Raw genomic sequence first — 24,465 nt, 5'->3', positions numbered from 1 at the left:
AGGGCTAACAACATTGAGCAATTTTACCAAAAAGGGAAAGAAATAAACGTTTAAGTCAGATAAGCCCAGGTGGAGCATTAAGAGAAGTAAAGAGAGGTGGGATATCCAGGGAGGATTTTAGGTGCTCCGAACAGGCTGTGAAGCCTGGAGTACCTAACCAAGGGGGAAAACAAGGGAGGGAAAATTTGGCCAGGGTTAGGGAATAAAAAGGTGTGCTTCAAGAACCAAAAGAGGGCCCACTTGCTAGGTCACCCGCTCTTGCACGGACGTGAATAAAAAGGTGCTTCACAGAGGATTCTGCCTGAGCCTGTTTTATTTGGATTCGGATAAGGCGTTTCTCACAATACTGGTATGTCTCCTACAGAACATCATCACCCCCCGTTGCTTTTTTTCTCTGGGGGCAAAAGGAAAAAAATAAAAATAAAGAGCTTACGTTTACCCCAAACTCCTTTTCTTCTAATTAACTACAGATACAAACGTTTATTGCTAAGGTTAGACTGTTTCTCTCTCCAAAGAAAAAATAAGCAAAAACTCTGTTGCTTTTCCCCAATTCTCTAATAAAGAATAGCTCATAGTTCCCTCCCCACCTCTAAAAACAACCAAAAAAGAAAAAACCCTAAAGAACTGAGAAACAGATTAACATACAAACTTGTTAAGGAAGGGCCATCTTTAAAGCAATTTCAATACAATCCAAGAAGCAACCGCTTTCAGCGGACCTTTAAGGAAAAAGGAAATCTAGGAAAGGAGGAGGCACCTGACGCCGCCAGACAACGTGTTATTGAAATTGCTCGGTACAAGAATGCACGGTTTTATCATTTTTAGCAGTGACAAGTGGTCAGAGCTTCAGTGCCGCAGGGAGGGTGGCAGGAATGTCTCCATCGTCCCCGTCTGCACAACCCCACCGAGCCAAGGCCGCCGGTTCCGCCGTCTTCCAGCCTGCCTTCCTCCCGGTAACTCCTGCAAATTCGGCGTTGAATGGAGAGATACAGTCTGTCTTTTAGACAAACCATAAAAGCATCGGTAAAAGGAGGGGAGAAAATGCCAAAAGCACTGCTTCGTAAGCAATTTTTAATGTCAAATAATAATCGTTTAAAAAAAAAAAAAAAAGGACAAAAACCCCGAGCCAAATAGAGCCATCCTGAGCCCAAAAGCTCAAAACACACGTCCCCTCCTAACGTGGGGTTGTTCACATTTGCTAGCCGCTTCAAAAAACAACTCAGATGTCCGTTCTAGACTTTAAACACGGGGTTTGTCTTGCACTATCAACCCCTGCAATAAACCGAATTACAACAAATGGACATAAGAAAGAGGGAAAAAAAAAAATAATAGAAACACCAACGTGTTCTAACTCCCCGGGTTTATGAAGAATATTTGAACCCGGCATTCAAAAGTTTCTTTCGCTGTTTAACCACGCCGTGGGAGTCATCTGATGTTTGTGCAGACCAGCTGAAACCCCTCCTGCGGTCTCAATCAGTTTAGTGATGAAAAAAGACGTTGCTTCTGCATGTTTTAAGGGCAGAGGAAAGAACTGCAGAAGAAAGATTCTTTCTGGAGTCTGTCACACCGTCTGGTGCTATCTGAAGTCACAAATCCAAACCTACAATAACCTTACAGAAAGCTGTGGTATGCAAGATGAGAGTACGTTACTGTAGGGGCACTGAATATCAAAATTGCCATTTCACATCACCCACAAGAAAATTTCCCGAGTCAATACACAATGTTCTTTTTGTTTCATGTACACAAAACAAAATATTTAGCAAGAAGGCCATAAATTGTCCGTTAGCGTTCATCTTTACGAGTCTATTTTATCAGGAAGCGAAAGAAAAGTGATCTTTGCATTTTATTAAGCAAACACTCCTGAGTAAAGAGGCTGGTATCCGCTGTCTTCTCTCTTGCAAGTAAGCACACAGACACTCAGCATGCCGAAGAACTGAAAAAAGAGCAAAAGACAATTAGTTTTGCTGCATTTTTTTGTTTCAGTCATCAGACTCAACACCAATATGTTAATTAGACTTCCTCATCGCAGCAGGGACATTCCTTTCATATTAAAAAGCACTTAGAAAATACATCTACAGAAAGTGATTATTATTTTTTTTTGCGTATCAATTTCCAATAAGAGTTCCAGCTCAGCTTCTTCCTCCCTGGCTTCTCCCATTAATTCACACATCCACATTAATTCCTAGTTATCTTACTGTGGGAAAAATTTCACTGAAAGCATGGGATCATTCTGGACTTAAAATGAGTTCTGTAAAATATTAAGCATATAAAATACACAAATAAAGACAGTGCAGAATATGGTAAGGCACTCTTTAGAGATGATCACAGGAGAGATGGTGATGGAAGGGTTTATCGCAAATAGTAACGGGACATGTAATGGGAGTGTAGAATTTACCACTTTTATAGGGGGAAAGGAAATGATGGCAACGCTGTCACTGAGCAATTTAAGCCCATGAGATCAAATGCTGTAAACAATCAGCTCCCTGCTACAGCCAAAATTAAGAAAAGGCAAGTTGAACTAAGTCAAGCCCCAGCCCTGAGGTGACATCCGGAGAGACTTTGGCTCCTGCATTGAGTTCAGGAGTTGGATATTAAAGCAGAAGTGTTCAACAACAGCTCACCTTACAGCCACTCTTTTACAAAGAGCAGATAGTCAAAGAAAAAAATCTTTGCTGTTATAATGGTTCAAATCTCTGTCAACAAGGAACAGGTGACAAATGTGGGAGAACAGGTACAGGGAACAATGACAAACCACCGGGCTACAATTTACGGGTCGAATCTTCCCAAAGTTGCATAGGCATTTCTTCCATGTGCCAATTGCGAGGGGTTTTACGTCAGGGCTTTTCAAGTCTAGTTTTCACTCGCAAGATGATCTGGTTTCACATTTCATTTAATTCAATCTTATAAGTATATAAATAGCCCTGCTGGTTTCATTCCTAGCCATATTTCAAGTCCATTTCGATTCCAGGTCTCTCAGCACGGGACTATTCATTCGGGTTACATCTAAAACCAAATTTCGATGAGCTGTTTTTTAAATCCCAGTTAAATATAGAAAAGCTGGTTGTCTTAATAAAGAATTCTAGGATCTAGGCTTTTTAACCACACCCAGCTTTTTGTGCTTCCCACCAAACAACCAAGATGGATTCTCCGTTGACTTGCCACCCCGAATCCCCTAGTAGCATTTCGGATCCCTCCCCTTATCATCTTGCAGACAAAATGCAGAAAGTTGGAAGAAAACAAGTGAGGAACAGAGGAGCGGGTCTACTTCAGAGCCAGAAAAAGGCTGTAGGTTCGTAGGAGGTGGTAGAAGAAAAAGCCCGGGATCAAAGGGCAAACAGCGTTATTTTCCGCGAGGCAACAGATAGGAACATTTACCTTTACAATGGCAAACCCCAGGATTACAAGCATGGCGTAGCTGATAACGCTCTGCAGCCCAGCCTGCAGTTCCTCTGCACAGCCCTGCCATGAAAGAGATAGGTGAAAACAAGTTAAAATACGTTAATTCAGCTGGACTTCTTTCCTTTTTTCTCCCCAGCCCTTCAAAGGAAGCAGGACTTTGTAAGGCCTGTCTAACCAACCACTGCAGACCTGAGGGCTTCCATTCTTGTCTTCCAGACCCGATGGCTTGTCGTTCTCCTCTTGCTTGAGGAGAGACACTGACAAACCGCGATTCACTGCCATTTGCTGCTTCTCAATCTCCTCTAGCTCAGGTCACTTGAATAGCAGCAACGGTATCTACAGAAATCAACTTATAGGCTTGTGCCCTAGACTGAAGGACCTGGTACGCAATTCTCCAGATTCATGGTCAATCCTAGAAGAGTCTCTTCCCCAGATCTGTTTGAACAACTACGTGCCCATAGCTAGTGCTCTGGCCTTGTCACGTTGCTTCTGCAGCAACATGAAATGGAGGAGTTACCAGCAGACAGACAAGACCAAACATCCAAACTGGTGCCCTCCTTCACCATCTAGGAGCTTTTACAGAACTACATGAGAAGGAAGTTAGCTAGAGGAAAACCGTGAGGAGAAAAAGGCTTGGGGGACAAATCGCTGGAAAGAATTGGATGATGTTATCCCTAAACCCCGCCTGAACTGCTTTCCTCGTTGGTTCTGGCTGGCTGAGAATGATCATGGCCCAGCTGTGAAACTGTGTCCTTTATCCTCACCCGCGTATTGAGTTCCTGTGGCTGATCCAGACGCCCCGTGCAGTTCTTCACATCTTGCCTGCAGCAGCTCTGAGGGACGCTGTTGTTACCGGTGGAATTAAACCACTGTGTGGTTGTCCAGTCACTGTAGTTCTTTACCCCGCAACAATGAAGCTGCCACACACAAGACGGTTAGAGGGATGGGTGACTATAGACGAACACAAATGCTAATGCTGAGTTAAACCTCTCTTAGGAATACTGGCCAAGAGCTGCCCACAGTACGCAGCAGATTTATGAGGAGCAGTACTTCAGAAAAACAGCCATAGATACAACAGATCATACATTATTACCTCCTTATTGTTTTATTCTTTGTGAAAGCTCTAATATTAAAGTGACAAGTAGCAGGATAGAGTCTTCTGTCATCTTTATATTATGCGGTACAGGATTCTCAGCAGCAGTTAGTCGTATGTACTCATTTGGTCTGATCCAAAGGCCACTCACGTCTACAAGATTATTCATCCAGAAGCCTGAAAAGGCCAGCTCTGCAAAGTGGGGAGCACCCTTGATCGCCTTGGAGAATCATCGAATGGTTTGGGTTGGAAGGGACCTTTTCAAGGCCATCTAGTCCAACCCCCCTGCCACGAGCAGGGACATCTTCAACTAGACCAGGTTGCTCAGAGCCCCGTCCAACCTGGCCTGGAATGTTTCCAGGGATGGGGCATCTCCCACCTCTCTGGGCAACCTGTAGAATCAGGTGCTAAACACTGCTGCAGAGCCGAGTTCTAGGATACAACCATACTGACCCTCTTCCCCTTCCTTCCCAGGCCAGATTCCTTGTTTAGGACCCAGTTGTTCTTTCCTAAATAATTCTCAGGACAATTAAAACATTTTCTTACCTGCTCTTGCAAGTAATCCACAACAGTAGACTCTGGATTTTTCCCATCATACTTCTCAAAGACTGAGCGCATTGTGCCTTGTACGTCGTTTTTTACCTATTTAGAGAGGGGAAGAAAATGCCACACTGTTTTAACACACGAGCTAAGAATTTTATCTAGTGGAAACTGCGAACGATCAGTTTCCCAACTAAGTCAAGGGAAAAAAAAATTAAATAAAAAATAAAAAAATCAAGTGGTGCTTTATAGATAAAATGCGGGTAGCACTTAAGCGGAATTACATTCTTGGATAGAAGCTTGCCTCTCCCAATGGAAGAGCCCTCCTTGGTGAGCATCAACAACTGTTAATTCCAACTTAGAGACTGTTGTGATGCCTGCCAGGTACTTTATGTATTCACCATGTTCCCGACAAAGACCGATCCACATACCCGATGGTGACATCCTCATTCCCACTTGACCTGCAGACTGCAGGATAGGGGATGAAGCTCAAGAAAACTGGATATATTGGAATGCTCTAAGAACACAAGATCTATTCTTTACTTTTAGGTTAGTACAGAGATGCTAATTCTTTGCTTACCTTTTCCCTGTAAACAAATCCCAGGACAAAAGCGGATACTTCGGCAATAAAGATAACCAGGATAATGGCCAAGAACTGAAATAAAGAGCGAGACAGAGGGACTGTAAGGAAGAATTCAGTTCCACAGCATTTGAATTCAATTGCACATTACCCATCACATTGATTTATAGTGGGAAGTTACCTTTATCTATTGTTGCCTCTCCCATCAAAAGAGTTTCCAGAAAATCATTCGGAATAGGAGATGACTGTGCATGGCTGGGACTATGCGGCTCCGCAGGATCCGTGCCCAATGTAGGCAGTCTCCTGAACACTGCCATGATGCGATCAGTGTGAAGAGCTTATGAAACTCTTTATCAGGGAGTGTAATGATAGGACAAGGGGTAACGGTTTCAAAGTGAAAGAGGGGAGATTTAGATTGGATGTTCGGAAGAAATTCTTTACTGTGAGGGTAGTGAGGCACTGGAACAGGTTGCCCAGAGAAGCTGTGGCTGCCCCATCCCTGGAGGGGTTCAAGGCTGGGTTGGCCGGGGCTTGGAGCAACCTGGGCTGGTGGGAGGTGTCCCTGCCCAGGGCAGGGGGGTGGCACTGGATGATCTTCAAGGTCCCTTCCAACCCAAACCATTCTGTGATTCTATGAAACACTTCACAAGGTGGCTGTTGGAACAGGAGACTGCACAGATGTTGAGTTAGGTACGTTGGGCGCTGCTTATTGAGCTCACATCGCCTTCAAGGCACAAGCTGGGGGCCCCAAGTTACTCAGCTTGAACCTTTCTGTCTTTTTAAAAATCATTCTAGAAGAAGTGGGGGCATACTTTCAGGACTCAGCGCACTAAAGTCAGCAGAAAATTACTTTTGGGGGTTCTTTTTTTGCTTGCTTTGGGAATTCACATCTTCTGTTCCCTCACTATCACCCTTCTTCTCAAAAGTTGCTACTCTCCACGCTTACCTCCAGCAAGCTAGCTGAGGTGGAGCCAGCAAACTGTCCATGGCTCTGGGTATTTCTCGATACAAGGCAGTGCAACTAATAATTTAACCTGCACCTCACTCACCATCAATCAGTGCCTCACAGCAGTACGTAACTCCCACAAAGGAGCAGTGCTTCAGCAGAGTATGTCAGAATAATCTTTTACTTTCTGTTCTCTGCGTCCTGAGAAGGTCCAGTGGAGCACCTCCCATACCACGCAACAGGGTGAAGAAGAGGACAGGCGAGAACGTGCAACACTCACCAGCCCTAGGCCGACTCGAGACTCCCGGAAGGTGGCACAGCAGCCGATCAACCCGATGATGAACATCACCACAGCAACGCAAATTATGATCACGGCTGGCAGCAGAGCATACTTGTCCTGCAGAAAGTTGTCGTAGCTCTTGTAGGTGTTAATGACGTAACCCCCAACATAGCTGAGACCTGCAGCTGCTGCCTGAAATGCGATAAAGTTACTTTATTAGCAGTTATTTATGAAGCATCTGCCCAGGAGAGTAAATATGGATCTTTTTGTAATGGCGTAATTAAAATTTTAACTTCAGCAGTAATGAGTACAGTATGCAAAGATCTAGGAAAAAAAAAAAAAGCATGCATCTGAAACTAGCTACCCATCCAAACTTCAATGCAGAGAAGACAGAATTCACTTCCCTGGGAATCACTCCTCCACTACCAAAGCACCGCTTCAGCCGAGCCGAAACACGGGCATCTATCAACGTGCATCAGCCAGTGTCTCTGCAGAGGGCCAAGTTCACACTTCCTACCCAAGATCCCCTAACCCCTACCCAACGCAGCATTCGGAGGGGTTAACTTTTAAGATGATCACCACAGGGGTGGGCTGTTGGTTTGGGGCTTCTTTTTTTTTGTTTTTTTTGAGAAAAACTCATCCTTTCCACTCTCACAAGAGCATTAACCACTAAGGCACAAACGTTCTCGATCTCGGCAAAACACAATCCCTCCTTTTCCTGAAGGAAACAAGTTTCTGCAACCTCTAAAATAAACTCTCCTCCAAAAGGATGTTTGGCCAATTGAGGCCAACACGCAGTGCATCAGTGACAGCTGCCCAACTCGCAGCCCTGGAGACCGAAGGCTTTTATCCGTAGAACGGGATACGGCCCTGGATAAAACACCAACAGACTCAGCAATGCCCCGCCAATGCCTCACCAGTGGCATAAACAAATTCTCTCAAGAGTTACAACAGCTCATCCACCCTCTGTAATCCTGCAGCACGAGACTACGCCTGTAAAAATGAGGCACCGTCCGTCCTCACGTTCTGGAAACTCAAAAGAAAAAAAAAAAAAAACGAGCCTGTTTGTTTTCAATGGGCTACAGCTGGATTTCATCATGCAGCTTACAAGCAGTTCATTACTTCCCCCAGTGCTGTACGTTTTAATTAAATCAAAGTACTCCTCACACTGGAGCTCGGACTTGCTAATTCCTTTACCTTGTTTGGCTCCTTCCCCTCCAGCCAGGTCTGGTGCCTGCCCTTCAATTACCTCCGAGTGCAGGGGACATCCTTCATTTCACACAGCTCTCATCCCACGCTACTCTGGCATTCCTGGACGCTGCCTGTACCTCAAAATTACCAGGATCACATGCGCCAAGTGATGAAATCAGGATCAAACTAACCCTTAAGAGACATTTAGCACATGTCATGCAAGATCCTGCTCTGTTGGGGCTCAGATACAGCATGTCCTCTACAAAGTGAGGTATGAGGAAAAGGAATAGGATCACCAGTTCTCCAAAGGGTCTTTTTCTTCTCCACGTGCACTGGGTTTTCAGGTGGTGCTGATGATTAAAGCAGTTCCTAAAACTTCCTTTAACTTTTCCTCTCGTTGAGGGAAATCTCTTTCCCATTCCCCTGTCTACAGGCGTACAGCAACCAGGGCTTCTTCCTCCCACCCCTTTTTAGGGATGCAGGGAAAGGACGAGACCACTTGAGCTCAAAGGGCACCATTGCCTTTTCACTTCACCACCGCGAGCAACCTCACCTCTTCCGACTCCGACACTATGCTCTTGTACCGAAAGCAGGACAGGAAAAGTCCCTGGAATAGCAACAACACCAAAGGTGGGGCTGGGGACACCGCACCTCCATCCTGCTTTGCCTTCAATTGCACAAAAAGAGCAAAGTGTATGACTCAAAAAGGGCATCCCATATTTATGGCCTGGAGAGCTGGATGCACGTGCGACTATCCACCTATTCTCCCTTCTGGAACAGCATCATCCGGGCAGAGGCAGCCAAGGAGAAGGAAGCAAAACTCCTGGGCTAACTATCCATCATCGCGGAGAAAACGTGATGACAGCATTTGCCCAATATATCCTTTATTTCTAATATTTTCTGGGACTATTGAGCACCGTGATTGGCAATGGTGGCCCCAAACCCAGTGAAAACAATGCAGATTCAAGACAGGGGACGCAAAGGCTTTTATTAACCACAGAAACACTCTGCTCAGCTGGGCCAGCACCAGCTCAGAAAGCAGCTCTTACAGTTCCTAAAAGGCTTCTGAGTTTGATCCCTGCTCCCATAGAAGCTATGGAAAACATCCAAGTGACCACAGCAGGAACAGCACGATGCTCTCGCTTGACTTTAAATCCTATCCCTACTTTCGCATGGCAAAAAATATTACATGAGTGACAGCACATTTACTGTCATAGCCGTCCCATCCTGACTGTAATCCCTGACTACGTTTGTTGCTGGGTTTTGAAGACTTCCTGGTAAACATGGGAACAGCTGGAAAGTATTCTGGTTTCTCAGGTTTGGGGGAAATTTCAGGCAGGTACCTCACGACTCCCCAGCATGCACCAAGTCATGACAGGCTGAGAGAGTTGGGGTTGTTCCGCCTGGAGAGGAGAAGGCTCCGGGGAGACCTTAGAGCCCCTTCCAGTCCCTCAAGGGGGTCTACAGGAAAGCTGTGGAGGGGCTGTTTGCAAGGGCATGTAGCGCTAAGACGAGGGGCAATGGCTTTAAACTAGAGCAGGGCAGGTTTCGATTAGACATTAGGAAGAAGATCTTTCCAATGAGGGTGGTGAGACACTGGCCCAGGTTGCCCAGAGAGGTGGTGGAGGCCCCATCCCTGGAGACATTCAAGGCCAGGCTTGATGAGGCTCTGAGCAATCTGATTGAGCTGAAGACGTCCCTGCTCACTGCAGGGGGGTTGGACTAGATGGCCTTTAATGGTCCCTTCCAACCCAGTACATTCTATGATCATCCTCCACCCTGAATACAAACACAACACGGCGATGCTCCCAGCCACCATGCTTGTACCCCAACATCACCTCATCCTTGGTCTCGCTGCTGCTGCCGTCACCACAAACCTAACGCAGAACTGAGTTATGGCTTTACAACTTCCAGGCTAGAGAAAGTACTGCCAGGTGGTCACCCCAAACCAACGGTGGAGCCGGCCACTAACAGCACAAAGCCTCCTGCACACAGACTTTAACCAAGCACTCGCATCTGGGCACAGCCACTAACAAGAACATTTTTCCTGAGGTCATCAGCCTTTGGTACAGCTCAGAACCCAGGCTGGGATGTCCCACCACAATTGTCATCAACCGCTGAGGGCCCACAGCCCCAGGAGAAAACCAGAAGGACCGTGAGACCCTCAGAAAGATTCATGATGGAGGAAGGCAGTCCCTGGAGAAACGGAGCAGGGGTGACTTCACTGCAGGAAAAGCGGCACGGACTGAGCAGCTGGGGTACAAAAAGAAAAGAAAGCATAAGCCATGGTTTTTTGGCAAGTAAATGAGTCATCCGCGTTCAGCAGCAACATCATGTCACAACACGCACAACAAAACAGCCCTGTGACTTAGTTAATGTGTAAAAGTTAATGTGCAGAGTGCAAAGTTAATCATTTGTCACGTTCAGAGAACGTAAAGCCTTGCTCTTTTGCGTAACTCCAGTCCCAGCCTTTGCAAGTGGTTCTGTATATCCAAAGACGGCCTGCTTCATAATTCGATCTTCCTGTAGGATGTTTCACAGAAAAGAATCCTCCAAGTGTTTCTGTGTGAGCCGACACGGGCGGGACGCAGGAACGACCACAAAACCAGGGATGAAAGGCAAAGAACAAATTTAATCTGGATACCTCGCGGAATCAGGGAATCTCGGAAGCAACACCCGGGCAGAGGCACACAAGCAGGGGACGTGGGCAACGTGGAGCGAGAGAGGGGCCTCGTTAGCGAGAGAGTCCTCTTTAGTGAGAGCTCAGACCTGCTCTTCTCGCCTGTATTTCAAGGATTCAAGCAGGTCTAGTTTTTCACTGTGCTTTGATCTTCAACAGCAGAGCAGGAATCTCGGGCATGCTTGATAACGTGCTCCTGAGTCCATCACAGGCTTACGTGATCAAAGTGCAGATGTTCTGCTTGTCAAAGGCATAGGACTAAAATGCAATTAGCGTGATCTAATTGTACCTGGAGTACTGTGTCCAGTTCTGGGCTCCCCAGTTCCAAAAGGGCAGGGAACTGCTGGAGAGGGGACAGCAAAGGGCTACCAAGATGCTGAGGGGATTGGAACATCTCTCTTCTGAAGAAAGGCTGAGGGATTTGGGTCTTTTTAGTCTGCAAAAAAGACGACTGAGGGGGGATCTTATCGACGCTTATAAATACTTAAAGGGTGGGTGTCAGGAGGATGGGGCCAGGCTCTTTTCAGTGGTGCCCGGCCACAGGACAAGGGGTAATGAGCACAAACTTGAGCATAGGATGTTCCATGTCAACATAAGGAGGAACTTCTTTCCTTTGAGGGTGCCAGAGCCCTGGAAGAGGCTGCCCAGAGAGGCTGTGGAGTCTCCTTCTCCGGAGGCATTCAACACCCGCCTGGACACATTCCCATCCAACCTGCTCTGGGTGACCCTGCTCTGGCAGGGAGGTTGGACGAGATGATCTCCAGAGGTCCCTTCCAACCCCTACCATTCCGTGATTCTGTGATACATGTGTTCACCAGCACCCCACGTACGAGTCAATTGAGCATGTTTACAGTCCTCCTCGCCGATCTTCCGTTACTTTCCCAGAGTTTCCATTATCCTTTTGCAGGCGATTTAGACAACAGCCACATTCTCCATATCTCCTCTCTCCTCTACGTCCGGTTTTCTGCCTATTTTCAGTACGCTCAATGCACGACACAAAAGGAAGCACACGCAGGAAACGGCAAAAACGGACCAGCTTTGGGGAACTAAGAAAAACCTTGTTGCTACCCACAAATTCAAAACCACATGACGAAGCACCAATTCATAGAAGCCCTGCAAAGCCAGGGCTAGCAAAGGTCCACCACAGTAAGCCAACATCAGAGGGTCCGGCGTTGAGTTCAAGGAGATTCTCATCCAAATTTTATCAATGCAAAAACAGACCGGGGCTATCACAGCGGGGTTTACGGCAACGTTCAGGATGGCTGGGTTCTGGACGGAGACGAAACACAGCAAGTGGTCTCTTATAATTTCTGAACTTCTGCTGCCGAGCAGAAAAAGGAAGCATAACGAGGTAAAAATAAAAGACTTTGGGTAAAGATCCGGCTTAAAGGAAGTTCACATTTTTTGCACACACACCCCCCTCCCTCGCCAAACTGAGGAACAGCCACGACTTCACCCATGGCTTTTAATTCAAATCAAAGACTTTGAAGCCTGAAGAGGGTCACTCAGGGAGCGGAAGGCATTTCAGGTAACGCTCTGTTCCCCGGTTTATTTTTGTAGATGAGTCCCAGAGCTCAACTTCAAAAGTGGAGAAGAAAAATATTTCAGCGCATAAATCTTTGAGCTCTCCCGCTTAAGCCTTTCCAGTACTTCAGGAAAGTTCAAAATCCGGTGAAGGGATTTTTCCCCTAACGTTGCAAAACCCTCAGCCCTTTCCTGAATCTAGGATGAAACTTCTCTGGGAGAGAAATATGACAAGAAACGTCCTTTCCGCTTCTGAAGACAGACCCTAAGTCAAGAGTAAGAAGTGTAAAGTACAGCTGATTAAACAGATTCCTGTTGGATCTCAAAAAAAAAAAAAACCAACCCAAAAGAATCTTTCACAAATACAAAAGCCAGTTCAAGCAATTACTTTTGGGGAAGAAGAGATTCCTTTTTCATGATTAGTCAAACACCTTCTCAAACACATCTAAAATTATATACCCGGCTGCCAGGATTCTTATGAGAAATTAATACTAGAAATCATTATTGTTCTTCACTTTTTTTTTTTTTAGGCTCCTGCGTGGAAGTTTTTTTTCCCAAAGAATTCAGCGCAGAACAGGATCACGCGATGCGTGGAGAGGCTCGGCCCAACGCAGCTGGCACAAACCCCAGGGCAGGCAGCCAAGGAGCCACGCAAGGCTGATACGGGACAACCAGTTCACCCAGTCCGGGGGGGGGGGCAGGGGGGGGTAGCTTCACTGGGTCTGCCAGCCACGCCAAGCAGAACAGCCTAACCGTACCCCTTCCTCCCCAGACATCCCCGGCTGACTCACTGGGGCTGCAGGAAACGCTGCTGCTATTTCTTTACAATGCCGATGATACTCCTAAGACAAGCTGAAGAGATGAGATAAAGGGAAATTTTGCAAGAAAGTCCCTTTTCACAGCTGAGCGACAAAGCTGCCGCTGCCTCTTCTCGCATCATTCAAGGACCTCAGCAAGAATAACTTGCTTTTTCAGATCCTCTGCCAGAAAGCGGAGATCTTTAATTGTTTGAGCGCAAACAACGAACTCCTTGTTGGGGCTGAGCAAAAAGAAAGCAAAGACCGTAACAACGGGGTTTTCCTAAGCAGGGTTACTCACTGAATCAACTTCACCCACCTCTTCCATACTTAGCCCGGCCGGCTGAGCCGGGGAGGCAGGTGTACAGCGGTTCCCTGCTGCAGGAACACGTATGACAAGGTGGAACGCTCTCCAGCCACAAAATGCACACGCAGCACCGTGAATATTCAATCTCGCCCGTGAAACAGAAGGGGACAGGCCTGGATAAGGAGCCTGAGCCATCTCACTGATGCAGAACACGAGAACCATTGGAAAATAGTAGATTTTCTATATATATATTTTTTTTTTTTAAAGTACAGCAAGTTTTTCACCTTGTGCCCCACCATCAGAAGCGTAAAGTTTTCTATGCTCATCACCACGAGCCCCTGCCCTTCTAGAGAGGCTTACGGCTATGCAGATACTTCACCACACTTGATGGTTATCACAGCCATAGAAGGGGCCCCCTTAAACTTTCCTCTATACAACTGCTCTGAAAAAGAAAAAAAAAATATAAAATTTGCATCCATCAGTCAGGCAGAACAGGTATTTTTCTCTACTTTCCCTTCTTTGTTTTAATAAGTTGAAATTACGCGATGGCTGGGAACAGAGGTTTGTGTTCATTTGCATTTATCGGCACAGGCTTCTTTGTCCTCTGCCAAACCTAAAAAAACCCCAGTAAAGGAGCCAAACTACTAGCTATGAAATTAAAAGGCAGTTTTTGTGGGTTTGGCTTTTTTTTCCCCCCCCTTAGGGTTTCTTCCAGCATCTTCCAATTTCAGGGTGTTGATTTGATCATTTGCTCTGTTAATGTGGACCAGCACAGGGTTTTCTTTTTCAACGGCTGCTCAGTTAAACGCAGAGTAACGAAGCTACGGTGTTAAAAGGGAAAGCTGTAAGGCCGGGGTAAATCGCAACTTCACCAAACGAGCGCGTTCAGCAAGATGCATCCTCTATACAATAAAACAAAAAAGTGAGCTAATGAGACTTAAAAAAGGCATTTCTCCCCCATCCGTTTTCCGACAGAACTTTCCCAAGGCCAGCACAAATATCTAACACGGCACAACGCTTGGACTGATTTGAACTTCGTCCCATCTCGTTAGCTTTCTATGGACAAAGAAAGATATCATAAATAACACTGTGTATCTTTAAAGAGCAATAGCAGTCATTTTCTGCAGCAAACTACTACAGATACACACTGGAAGAACTATCAATATCCACACAAATACTTTCTGAGCCATTCCCTTCTAGTTCTTCAGCAGACAGTCAGCTCACAGAGGCGTTTTAGTTCATTTTAAGGCTTGAAACCCACTTTTTTTTTTTCCACCACTTCCTTCGCACAGCAGTGATTTAAGTCAGAGCCCCTCACCCCATACAAGACCCGACGCTGATGTTTTTGCCTTCACATCCAACCGCTACGTTCACTGGAATGCTATCACGTTTTCAGCAATTTTAATTTGCCAGAGGACAGATTAGGATGTCATCTGCAATTATTAGTTTGCCAAGTGTTTGTCACCGCTGGGCTGTCCCCGTGCCCCCCCTTACCGAGAATCAAGCTCCACCAACACTGGTCTCAATTACCCACAGAAGACGCTCCTTGTATTTGGGTTTGAGGGGTTTTTTTTGTGTGTACAAAATAGGTTTTTGATTTAACTTGGCAGGTAAATCCTCTGCTCAAAAGGGTTTGCACAACGTTTCCTCCATAAATAATTTATTTTATTACCCACCAGCCAGCAGGCATGGCAAGGGGAATTACTCTTTCTGCCTCCCTCGCTCCTTTACCGTACCGCGAGTTTTATTCTTCCCCTTCGCTGCCAGATTTTCGAGTCCTCCCTACCTCCCGCGTTACTCCACTTCCACGGAGTCAACATGTTTTCTAGGGACTTTGGGGGAAAACAAAGGCACTGAGGACTTCTGAGAAAGCCTTCTTCATTTTACACTCGCTTTAACAATTTCACAAATCCTCTGTAAAACTCCATTTAGCCCATACGGACCACGCAGCTCCCCAGACCTGACAGTCTCCCTTGCACCCAGGCAGAGCCTTTTTGCCCCCCTCCACCGACAGTTAGCTCAGTGCTTCCCCCCCCACTTGCACAGACTCCTCTCTCTTTTCCTGTCCCAGATTTAAAACTCTGTCAGCTGGGAGGAACCTCTTGGCTTCGTCTGCTCTTTCCTACCACGCTTACGGTATTGATTTCTCTGAACGGTAAATCAATTGTTGCTGCACTTGTGAGATCTGGCTTCATCCAGGTCAACGTGTGAACCTCCACCCGGAGCACAGAGCAGCAGGAAGGCTCCAGAACGCCCCTCAGATGCCCACACAGGGAACAACTGCTATGGAGAGGATGTACCCACCATCTGCTGCAGCTCCTGGCCACACATAGCTCCAGACAGGCTGGCCGTGCACCAGTGTTGTATGAAGTCACAGAAGGGTTGAGGAGGGAAGGAACCTCTGGAGGTCATCTAGTCCAACCGCCTGCTCAGGCAGGGACATCAAGAGCTGGTTGCCCAGGACCACATCCAAATGGCTTTTGAATATCTCTAGGGATGGAGGCTCCCAACACCTTTCTTGGCAGCCTGTACCCATGCTCAGTCACCCTCACAATGAAAAAGCGTTCCTTCTTGTTCAGAAGGAACCTCCTGTGTTTGTTGGTGCCCATTGTCCTGTCACTGGGCACCACTGAGAAGAGCCTGGCTCCATCCTCTTGGCACCCTCCCTTCAGGTATTTATATACATTGATAAGATCCCCTGGAGACTTCTCTTCTCCGGGGTGACCAATCCCAGCTCTTTCGGTCTTTCTTCACAGGAGAGGTGCTCCAGTCCCTCCAGAATCTTTGTTGCCCTCTCTCCAGTACATCTGTCTCTCTTCTACTGGGGAGCCCATCACCAGACCCAGCACTCCAGACGTGGCCTCACCAGTGCCAAGCAGCGGGGAAGGACCACCTCCCTCCACCTGCTGGCAACGTTCCTCCCGATGCAGCCCAGGGTACCCTCAGCCTTCTTGCAGCAAGGGCGCATTGCTGGATCATGGTCAGCTTGGTGCCCACCAAGACCCCCAGGGCCTCATCTACCAAGCTGCTTTCCAGGACACACATACATCTGCTCTTCTCCCCACTGTCCTACAGCTCTTTCCGTTTCCAAGACCTTAGAAGCCCATAGCTTTGAATATTTCCCCACATTTTTTCTGCTGGAAAAAAAAAGGTAATTTAAACTAGTACACACACTTTCTGTGTTCTCTCGGACTCTCAAGTTGTGAAAACACCGATTTGCAAAATAATAAAAAAAAAATACTGAACTTGGCAAGTTGGCTTTGGATTGGAGCAAGAAGCACCGAAGCTGTGAGCCCCACCAAGCTGTCCTCGATTGCCAGCCCCACCAACAGCCCCAGGAGAGACTTCCCACTCATCTCGTGCCAGTCATTCGCCACAATTTCCAAACCTCGAAACCACAGTCTCCTGAAGTGGAGAGGTGGGACGTAGCTGACAAATCTGTACTGAGCCTACTTATACGAAGTCATGGGAGACTCTTCAACATACATTATATCGAAATATTCAGCTGCGACGTACAACTACGGGGCGTGTTTCAGCTTGCCTTCAAAACACACCGCAGGGCTGCTCGGCGGGCACGGTGGGAAGCGCCTGCTTTTCCCTTTTTCTTTCTCAAATGAAAACAAGAAACAGCAGCCAAAAGGCTCTGAAAAAACGGGGGCGAAAACCCCCAAACCAACACCTACTTCCAGTTTATACACGCTGCAATCCCACCCGCTCAAGAGGGATTCTGGTTTCAATGGTTTTGTTTTAAAGTTATGTAAAATAAGTGTTTTCCTTAGAGTAGTCCAAGCATGTCTTCTGTTCCTCTAGCCTAACTCTGGGGTTTTTTCAGCGCATGTCCTACGAAGCCTAAGCGGTGGGATGTCCTCGTGGAGACACCGCACACCAGCACAGAGCAAGGAATCCTCCCCAGATCCTTCTAATGCTTAAACCTCTGCCTTGGGGTGCACCTCTGAGGACAACAGGACCACCACTAGGAGAAAGCAGCACCACCAGCACCACCCTTTTCACTCTTATTCTCCCCAAATACAGGCATAGATTGCAAGGCAAGAGCTTGCTGCGACCTTCAGCTGAGCATGGATGGATTCAGCAGCCGCTGCCAAGCCATTTTGGATCCCGACAGCCGGTTCAGACACAAAACACCGTCTAGTTCAATATTTGCCTTCAGAACCACCCTAGGTTCTTAATAAGCTGTTCCTGGCTGAGCCACCAGATCCTGTGACTAAACCGACCAGCAAAATGCACCTAAAACACAGCGGAGCTAATCCTAAAGCCTGGGGAAACATCCCGGAGCTGGAGACAGGGCAGGCGTCTCTTATCTGCCCTGAAATATTGCTCATCACCCAGCGGAAAGGGAAGGGATGCAGGCAGCATGGCTGGTGTGTGCCTCTTCCCGTAAGGAAAAGCACAGGTTGGGATTCTTCTGCCACAAAGGGATCATGCCAGCTCCACGGAAAAGCAAACACAGCTTGGCAGTGCAACGCTTTTGGGGAAAATGGAGGAAATGCCCAGTTCGTACATCAACTACAAGAAAAAGCCGCTTTCTATTCCCCCTGGATAAAGCGTCCTCCAGCTCTGAACTTCTTGCAGAGGGGTAAAATGGGACCTCTGGAGCAGCTGTAATTATCAGAGGCACTTCTACAACATCACACCTCTGGTTTTGGAGACCTGCAACCTGTGAGACTTGCGAAGAGGCCAAAGCGTGGTCAGAGCCAGATCCAGAACCCAGCCATCCAAGAGGAGCCTTTCCACAGCCTCGGGGACAGCCAGACTAAGGTTGTTCCCCAGAAGAACAGAGGAAAGAGTGAAGTTTCTCGCACCGTATCTGCGCCACCATCTGAACGCTTCCCCTTTCCCGACCACGCAGCACCGACATCTTTGTTTTAATTTTATCCGTGAGGCCCCTACGCGTACAGCAAAGTGCATTTTCCTGAAAGTCAGTTAAATTCTGCTTCCTGATTTTTGGGCAGAGTAGTTTAAAATAGGGAAGAACTTTGCCCTTTCAAGGCACGCTCAAGTGAATCACACCCAAGTGCCCAAATCCGGTGCCAAGCGATCAGTCCGGCGACCACTCCGGCTAGCGTGGATGGTTTTCCCCCACCACCACAGTTCAGCAAGGAGTTCACAACGGAGCTAGAAATGAACCCACCGCTCTCTGCTTCCCACCTAACGCTCCTCAGGCTGGGTCAAGACATCCCCCAGCCCTCCCCAGCTCATCGCTGTGGACCACGGCTCCATCAGAGGGGCAGAAACAAGGAGCCCAGAGGGGAAACCTGTCCCGAACCCTTCCAGAAGTGGATGAACACGGACACAGCTTTACTTGCTGGATGTGCTAAGAAAAAGAAAAAAAAAAAAAGAAAAAATAAAGCTCTTGGTTAAGCAGCTTTTTCCATCATGGACAGTGAGTCAGATTGACCCCGTGGCTCATCAGCAGCGTTTCCTAGATGCGGAGCACGGAGCAGGGGCTTCCGCAGCTCTTCCATCATCCTACCGAGTATCACACCCAGCGTTAAAACCCGGCAGAGCTGCCTGTCCCCCACAGCAGGCAGCCACAGGCAGGATTACGGATTTGCCCGAGAACAGATGGAGGAAAGGTGAGAAACGGGTCACAGGGCTGCTGACACCCAGACCTCTTTGGAGAATAGCTCCATCCTGAAAAATAAATGCGTTTCCATCATCACTAATCTCCAACATAACCTTTGCTATTCACTACATTTTCAATTCCATCTAGGCATCCTCCTCCTTGGGGTTTTTAATTTATTTTCCATCCTCTTTCTTGGGGTTTTTTAATCTGTTTTCCATCCTCCTTCTTGGGTGTTTTTAATTTATTTTTTAACTATCCCTCAGATTTCTCTCTGACTGAGCGAACATTCCCAAACCTCCCATCGCTGGCATGAGTGATTTCAAACCACTCACAAATTCAGGAACTTTTTTTTTTTTTTTTTTTTTTTTTACAGGTATGTTTATCCCTCGCAATTGCTAAAAATTATTTAAAAGTGGTACCATGGTAATATTGTGATTGCTTGAGCTGCCAGTGCACCTTCTCACTCAGCAAACCACTTTAAGGTTAACAACAAGTAGCTTTTGGTCTTGGATGCACCAAGGGCAAAGGAAATCAATTAAGCACGGACCAAACGGACAAACACTCCAGGAGGCCCAAACCAGCCCAAGTATCTCCTCAAAGCAGAGATGACACTAACACCCCAAAACGCATTTAATTCACGCTCCTTGGAATCTCCTGGGTCACAAATCCAAAGATATTTGCAGAAACCACCTGATGTAGGGTGGAGAAGGGAAGACGGGGGATGGCTGGCCACCATGAGCTTCGCAGCGCTGGGACATCCTCAACAGGGACCGGGTGGGAAGGCAAAGCCCCTCTCTGTTCTCCAGTCAGTGGATGACTCTTACAACCATCTGGAGTCAAATCCCAACCCAGAAACCGTAATTCTTGTTAGCAAAGAGGGTTTTCTGGGGCGATAAAGCTCCTGAATGACCTGCGATGGCCTCAAACGCACCCTGGGTGTGTGCGGGCACAGAGGGAGCCAGGGATCAAGTGGGGAAAGCCAAGTCTGGCTTCATTGCAGGTAGAGCACACCCTGCCAGGGACCAGCTCTGGAATCACTCTCCTAGGCTTCTCCTCCTTGGACAATCCTGTTGCTGTCAACAGATTGACTTCTGCTCTCTCCAATCCACCGGTCCTGCTAAAACCACCCAGAAAATAACTTCTCTTCATCCTTCCCTCTACTGTAGGGCAAGGGGAGCAAGGCTGGGTATGCACCCACCTCTGCTGGAAAGCAAATGGAAAGCCTGGGCAAACAGGAGGAGCAACTCAAAAGGTGGCCTTTGGGTGATGAAGTCCCCAGGACTCCTGCCGGAGAGCCAAACCTTCTCTGGAAGCAGAAGTCTGGCTAGCGACAACGAAGCTGAAGGAGAAGGTGAGCAGGGCCAAGGTGCTAATGGCTGAATTCAGCAGCTTTGGGATTAAAGAAGGGGAGTTAGAAGAAAACCAACCTGGGAGGGTGCGCAGGTCCCATCACACAGAAATATCAGAGCATGAAACTTCCATTTAGTTTTGAGATTCCTAGTTTTTTCCCTTGGACCAACAAGTGAATCCCAGCATTTTCTCTCTCTCTCCTTCAAGGAGCATCATCACATCCCACCAGGCCAAGTCCCCTCATGAGCTGTGGTCAAGAACATCAGAACTTCCTCTGACCCTTCCTCTCCCTCTTTTAAGCTCCATGAATTAAACCAGCATCTTGCCTTCTTCACCTAGAGGAGGCCAACACCCACTTACCAAAATAACCACACACTTGGACCTAATTAGTAGGTGCCAAAAAGCACAATTGGAGGTGGGCGGATCTCCCCCAGCTTGAAGCACCACCCTTGGTAACTGTGTAGTTAAAACAGCTTCCATCAATGCCTTGTTTGTGGGGGTTATGTGCACCCACGGCCCCCCAGTCCACCCCACGGCAGAATGACCCACAAGTAACGATGCTGAACCTGGTGGGTAAGTGAGAAGTTGTTTTTTCACCCCATTTAGGAAGCTCCTATTTGTCAGTCTGGAAAATCTGCCTCCCCTCCTGCACAATGATAACCATCAGAGATCCAAAAGTGGATTTATTGCCTTTTTAGGACATTTCTAAGCAATAACCTTTGTCAAAGCACCATAACTGCGCTAGCTGAGCATGCAGGTGGTGAATTATTTTCCATAATAATTTCCAAGCTGGGCAAGATTGGCAGCACGTGGTGCCTGAGCACAAATTACTCCTTAGAGGAGAAGTCTAATGTTCTTTGCAAATCGTATGTTTTGATAACGATCTGGAGCCTCCTCGCACTTGGTAGAGCCCCAAAGAGCAGAAAAGAGTCCGGTTCCTCCTTCCCCACCCTCCTAAAACCTGAATTCCAGGTTCTGCAGTTCTGCTGCAGGAATGCAATTACCACGCAGTAATGGTGGTGCCTGTGTCTAAATGCCGAAATGCCACAGGCTTTGGGGCTGCTCTTCCTGGGATAAAAAAAAAACCCCAAAAGGTTGGTCTGGGTCAAATTCAGAGGCTATGGACAGGGAGAAGGGTAATTACTGATCGCTTGTGAATCCAGATGACCTAAGAGCTTCAATCGGGAGTAGATGGAAGTAGTTCCCTTACAGCAGAAGGAAAAGTACCGGAGATGCTTCTAGGAGGACGTAAGGCTGATTTTGAAAAGCCAAGCAATGATGCTGACCTGAGGATGCTGAAGCTCAGGGGATTTCCACGTACAAACAGGGGGATGCTCCAGTGTTATCTCTGCGGGTATTTCAAAAAAATTTTTAAAAAAACCAAAACCAAACGTACACGGTGAGATCATGTAACTTGATAAGTAAACCCATCTTCCTGCGCCGTTCAGGCTGGCGACAGGGGGGTTACGCGGCACACAGGCAGCTGAGCCCCCCTAAAGCAGGTACGGGGCCAGAGCGGGGCGAGCTCTTCCCTACAACCAGCAGCCAGTCCCATATTTCCAAAACAGGGCACAATGCCCCGCCAGACCCCAGCGTTTTGCATATTTCCATTTTTTAAAAATTATTCTTTTTTTATTCCCCGTGTCGCTTCTCTCTTGGAGAAACTTCTGATTCTTCTCTTTAATTCTTCCTTGCTTTAGCAAAGTCCTTTACCTTCTCCATCACCCAGCCCTGCTCGGAAGAGCAGACCCGATAGGGGGGTGCCGCTGTGCTGAGCCCCCACCCCGGCTCTCACCGTCACGGTGTAAAAACACCGTTTTGAAAACATTCGAAGCGCCGCAAAGCGGAGGCGAACGCCCGAACCACGCTTCCGATACACACCAGGGCCCCTTCTGCGACAGTTGCTAGCTGATGATGGCGGGGGGGGGGGGTTATGCAGACTTCCCCACGCAGGGAAAAAACCCCAGACTGGTTACCAGTATGACCACCGAGACCGGTTACCAGAATAACCACCGCGGCCCCGCTGTCACCAGGCGGCCGTGGCCCCCCCCTCCTCAAATGTTAGGCTAAAAAGTACACAACCCCACCCTCTTTTTTTTTTTCTAGTGCTGGTAACTAATTCTTGAGGAAGTGATCTGCAAAGGCGTTATTGCAGCAAAACGTAGTTGGAACAAAGGTTTCGGCCATTTTCCTCCCCCAAATACTCCTCGCCCCAAACTGGGAGGGTAGCCCCCCCCGCGTACTGCCCTCGCCCCCCGCAGCCCAGTCTGTTCCCAATCCCAGAACCAGCTGGTAGAGTGCTTTTATGACGCGCCTTTAAAAACACGACTAAAAAAAAAACCCTACGACGTTAAAAAACAGCGTGCAAAAAAAAACCCCGAACGTCCTTTTTTTTTCTCTCTGAAAATTCAAACCCCAACCCTCCTTGTTCTTTAAAAATACATACGTAGGGTTTTCTATAGAAATTAACGTCACCTGCACGCCCATAAACTAAACACCCGTTTAACTGGAAACGCCGGGTCACGGCATGTCCCACAGCACCGTCTCCCTTTGCCAGAGCCCTTCCAGGAGCGGAACACGCACACATCCCCCCCCCAAACCACGGGTGTCCGTGTCCCCCCCCGTGTCCCCGCGGCGGTACCCAGAAGGTGAGGCTCAGCAGCAGCAGCACGGTCTTGGAGGTGATGACGCCGCAGTCCATGGCGTGGGGCAGGACTGGGGAGGGCGAGGAGGGACCCAGCTTTGGGTCCTGAGTGGGGCCGCCCACGGAGCCGCCCCGTAGCCCAGCCCCGTCCCGTCCTTCCCACCCACCCAGAGGCCGTCCGCGCTTCCCTGGGGCCAAGAAGGCAGCTTCCCAAACTTTTTTTCTTCCTTTTCTCCAAGGGAGAGCCGAGAACAAACGTCAAAGCAAATGAGTGTTGACCTCCACGTGTTTTTTTGCTTTTCTTTTTTTTTTTTTTTTTTTTAACTTCGGCAACTTTCAAGCTCGAGTTAAACGGAGCTTTTGTGAAAAGCTCTCGCCGCGGCTAAAAGGTTTCCAATCAAATCTGCCTCCCGGGATTGCTAACCCACAGCTGAGTCTCTCCCTTCGGCCAGCCTTTCTGGTTTGGCACCGTCTCACGGCAATCTTCCCACTCGCACGCACCACGGATAGTGGGAATACGGCTACGGCGTGTCCTCACCACGGAAACGTGCGGCTGAGCAGCCGCAGGGAGAGGGATTTGAATTTGCTGACTGCAGAGGGATGCAAACGTCGCTTTATTTCCATCAGCCGAGCCTCGTGCTTTTAAAATATTTCGATTTAGGTGAGCTCTGAGGAAGAAATTGTTTGCTGTGAGGGTGGTGAGCCCCTGGCCCAGGTTGCCCAGAGAAGCTGTGGCTGCCCCATCCCTGGAGGGGTTCAAGGCCAGGTTGGCCGGGGCTTGGAGCAACCTGGGCTGGTGGGAGGTGTCCCTGCCCAGGTCTTTAAGGTCCCTTCCAACCCAAACCAGTCCATGATTCCATGAAAAACAAGTCAAAGGTGTAGGGCTGGCAGCACGGGGTTTGTTTTGCAAAACAGACCTCCGGCAGCCTGAAGCGAGCTGAACCCAACTCGGATGCAGGATGCAGCGATAACACATTTCCCGTCTTTTCCCCTTCCGGGCAAAAATAGATGTGATCCTATTTCCTTCGGGGGATACGGATTTTGGAGGGGTCGCGCTCAACTCTGCAGCGGGAAATCGCGGAAAGGGAAATCACGGAAAGCCAGCCTCTGCCCGCAGCCCAGGAATTTAAGGCGCCGCTGCTTTGAAAGGCAGCAGAAGGGTCTGTGCCGGCTGCCAAAACCACAGAAATCCCCACGCAGAAAGCGGGGTGAAGCCGATCTCCAAAATAATATTCCTTTAAGAATAAAGATCAGCGCGAAGTCAAGAGTTTGATGACTGCTGGGGGGGCTCCTCCTGCCAGCAAGCCTGTCTTTGCCGCGACAATTTTCTGTTACAGCAAGAAATATTATCAGAGTGTGTAATTGTGGAGTATTTCTTCCTTTTCAAATAAATCAGCATTTTCACGTTTCCCTGCAGCGTGGCGGGCTGAGGTCTTAATAAAGAAAGGAAATCGCCCGGAAACCGTTTATCTTCATAATTTTGCGGGAATGACTGGCAGTCTGGGGGAAATACTTCAAATTATAATGAAAAGGCAAATTCTGAAGTTGCATTT

At 47.9% G+C, this 24,465-nt stretch overlaps 1 protein-coding gene across 1 annotated transcript; it reads right to left on the bottom strand.

Moving 5' to 3' along the window:
- Nucleotides 1-1,822: 1,822 nt before the first annotated feature.
- LOC128902900 (tetraspanin-36-like) lies at nt 1,823-23,030 on the bottom strand. Its single transcript, XM_054186615.1, has 7 exons — nt 22,910-23,030; nt 6,836-7,027; nt 5,610-5,684; nt 5,036-5,131; nt 4,161-4,313; nt 3,373-3,456; nt 1,823-1,930 (listed from the first exon to the last, which is right to left on the bottom strand). The coding sequence occupies exons 1-7, from the start codon at nt 22,967-22,969 to the stop codon at nt 1,844-1,846; spliced, it is 747 nt and encodes a 248-aa protein (XP_054042590.1). The 5' UTR covers nt 22,970-23,030; the 3' UTR covers nt 1,823-1,843.
- Between the last annotated feature and the right edge of the window lie 1,435 nt (nt 23,031-24,465).

This window comes from Rissa tridactyla, chromosome Z (genome assembly GCF_028500815.1).
Source record: "Rissa tridactyla isolate bRisTri1 chromosome Z, bRisTri1.patW.cur.20221130, whole genome shotgun sequence".
Taxonomy (NCBI): Eukaryota; Metazoa; Chordata; class Aves; order Charadriiformes; family Laridae; genus Rissa; species Rissa tridactyla.
The sequence above is the reverse complement of the archived record's forward strand: the minus strand, read 5'-3'. Positions and strand labels throughout refer to the sequence as shown.

Excerpts from the sequence above, each read along its gene's own strand:
- LOC128902900 (XM_054186615.1), bottom strand. The coding sequence starts at position 22,969 with ATGGACTGCGGCGTCATCACCTCCAAGACCGTGCTGCTGCTGCTGAGC. Across the intron at positions 5,685-6,835 it reads CTCGAGTCGGCCTAGGGCTG|TTCTTGGCCATTATCCTGGT; the intron begins GTGAGTGTTGCA and ends TCTTTATTTCAG. Across the intron at positions 5,132-5,609 it reads GATTTGTTTACAGGGAAAAG|GTAAAAAACGACGTACAAGG; the intron begins GTAAGCAAAGAA and ends CTCTCTAAATAG.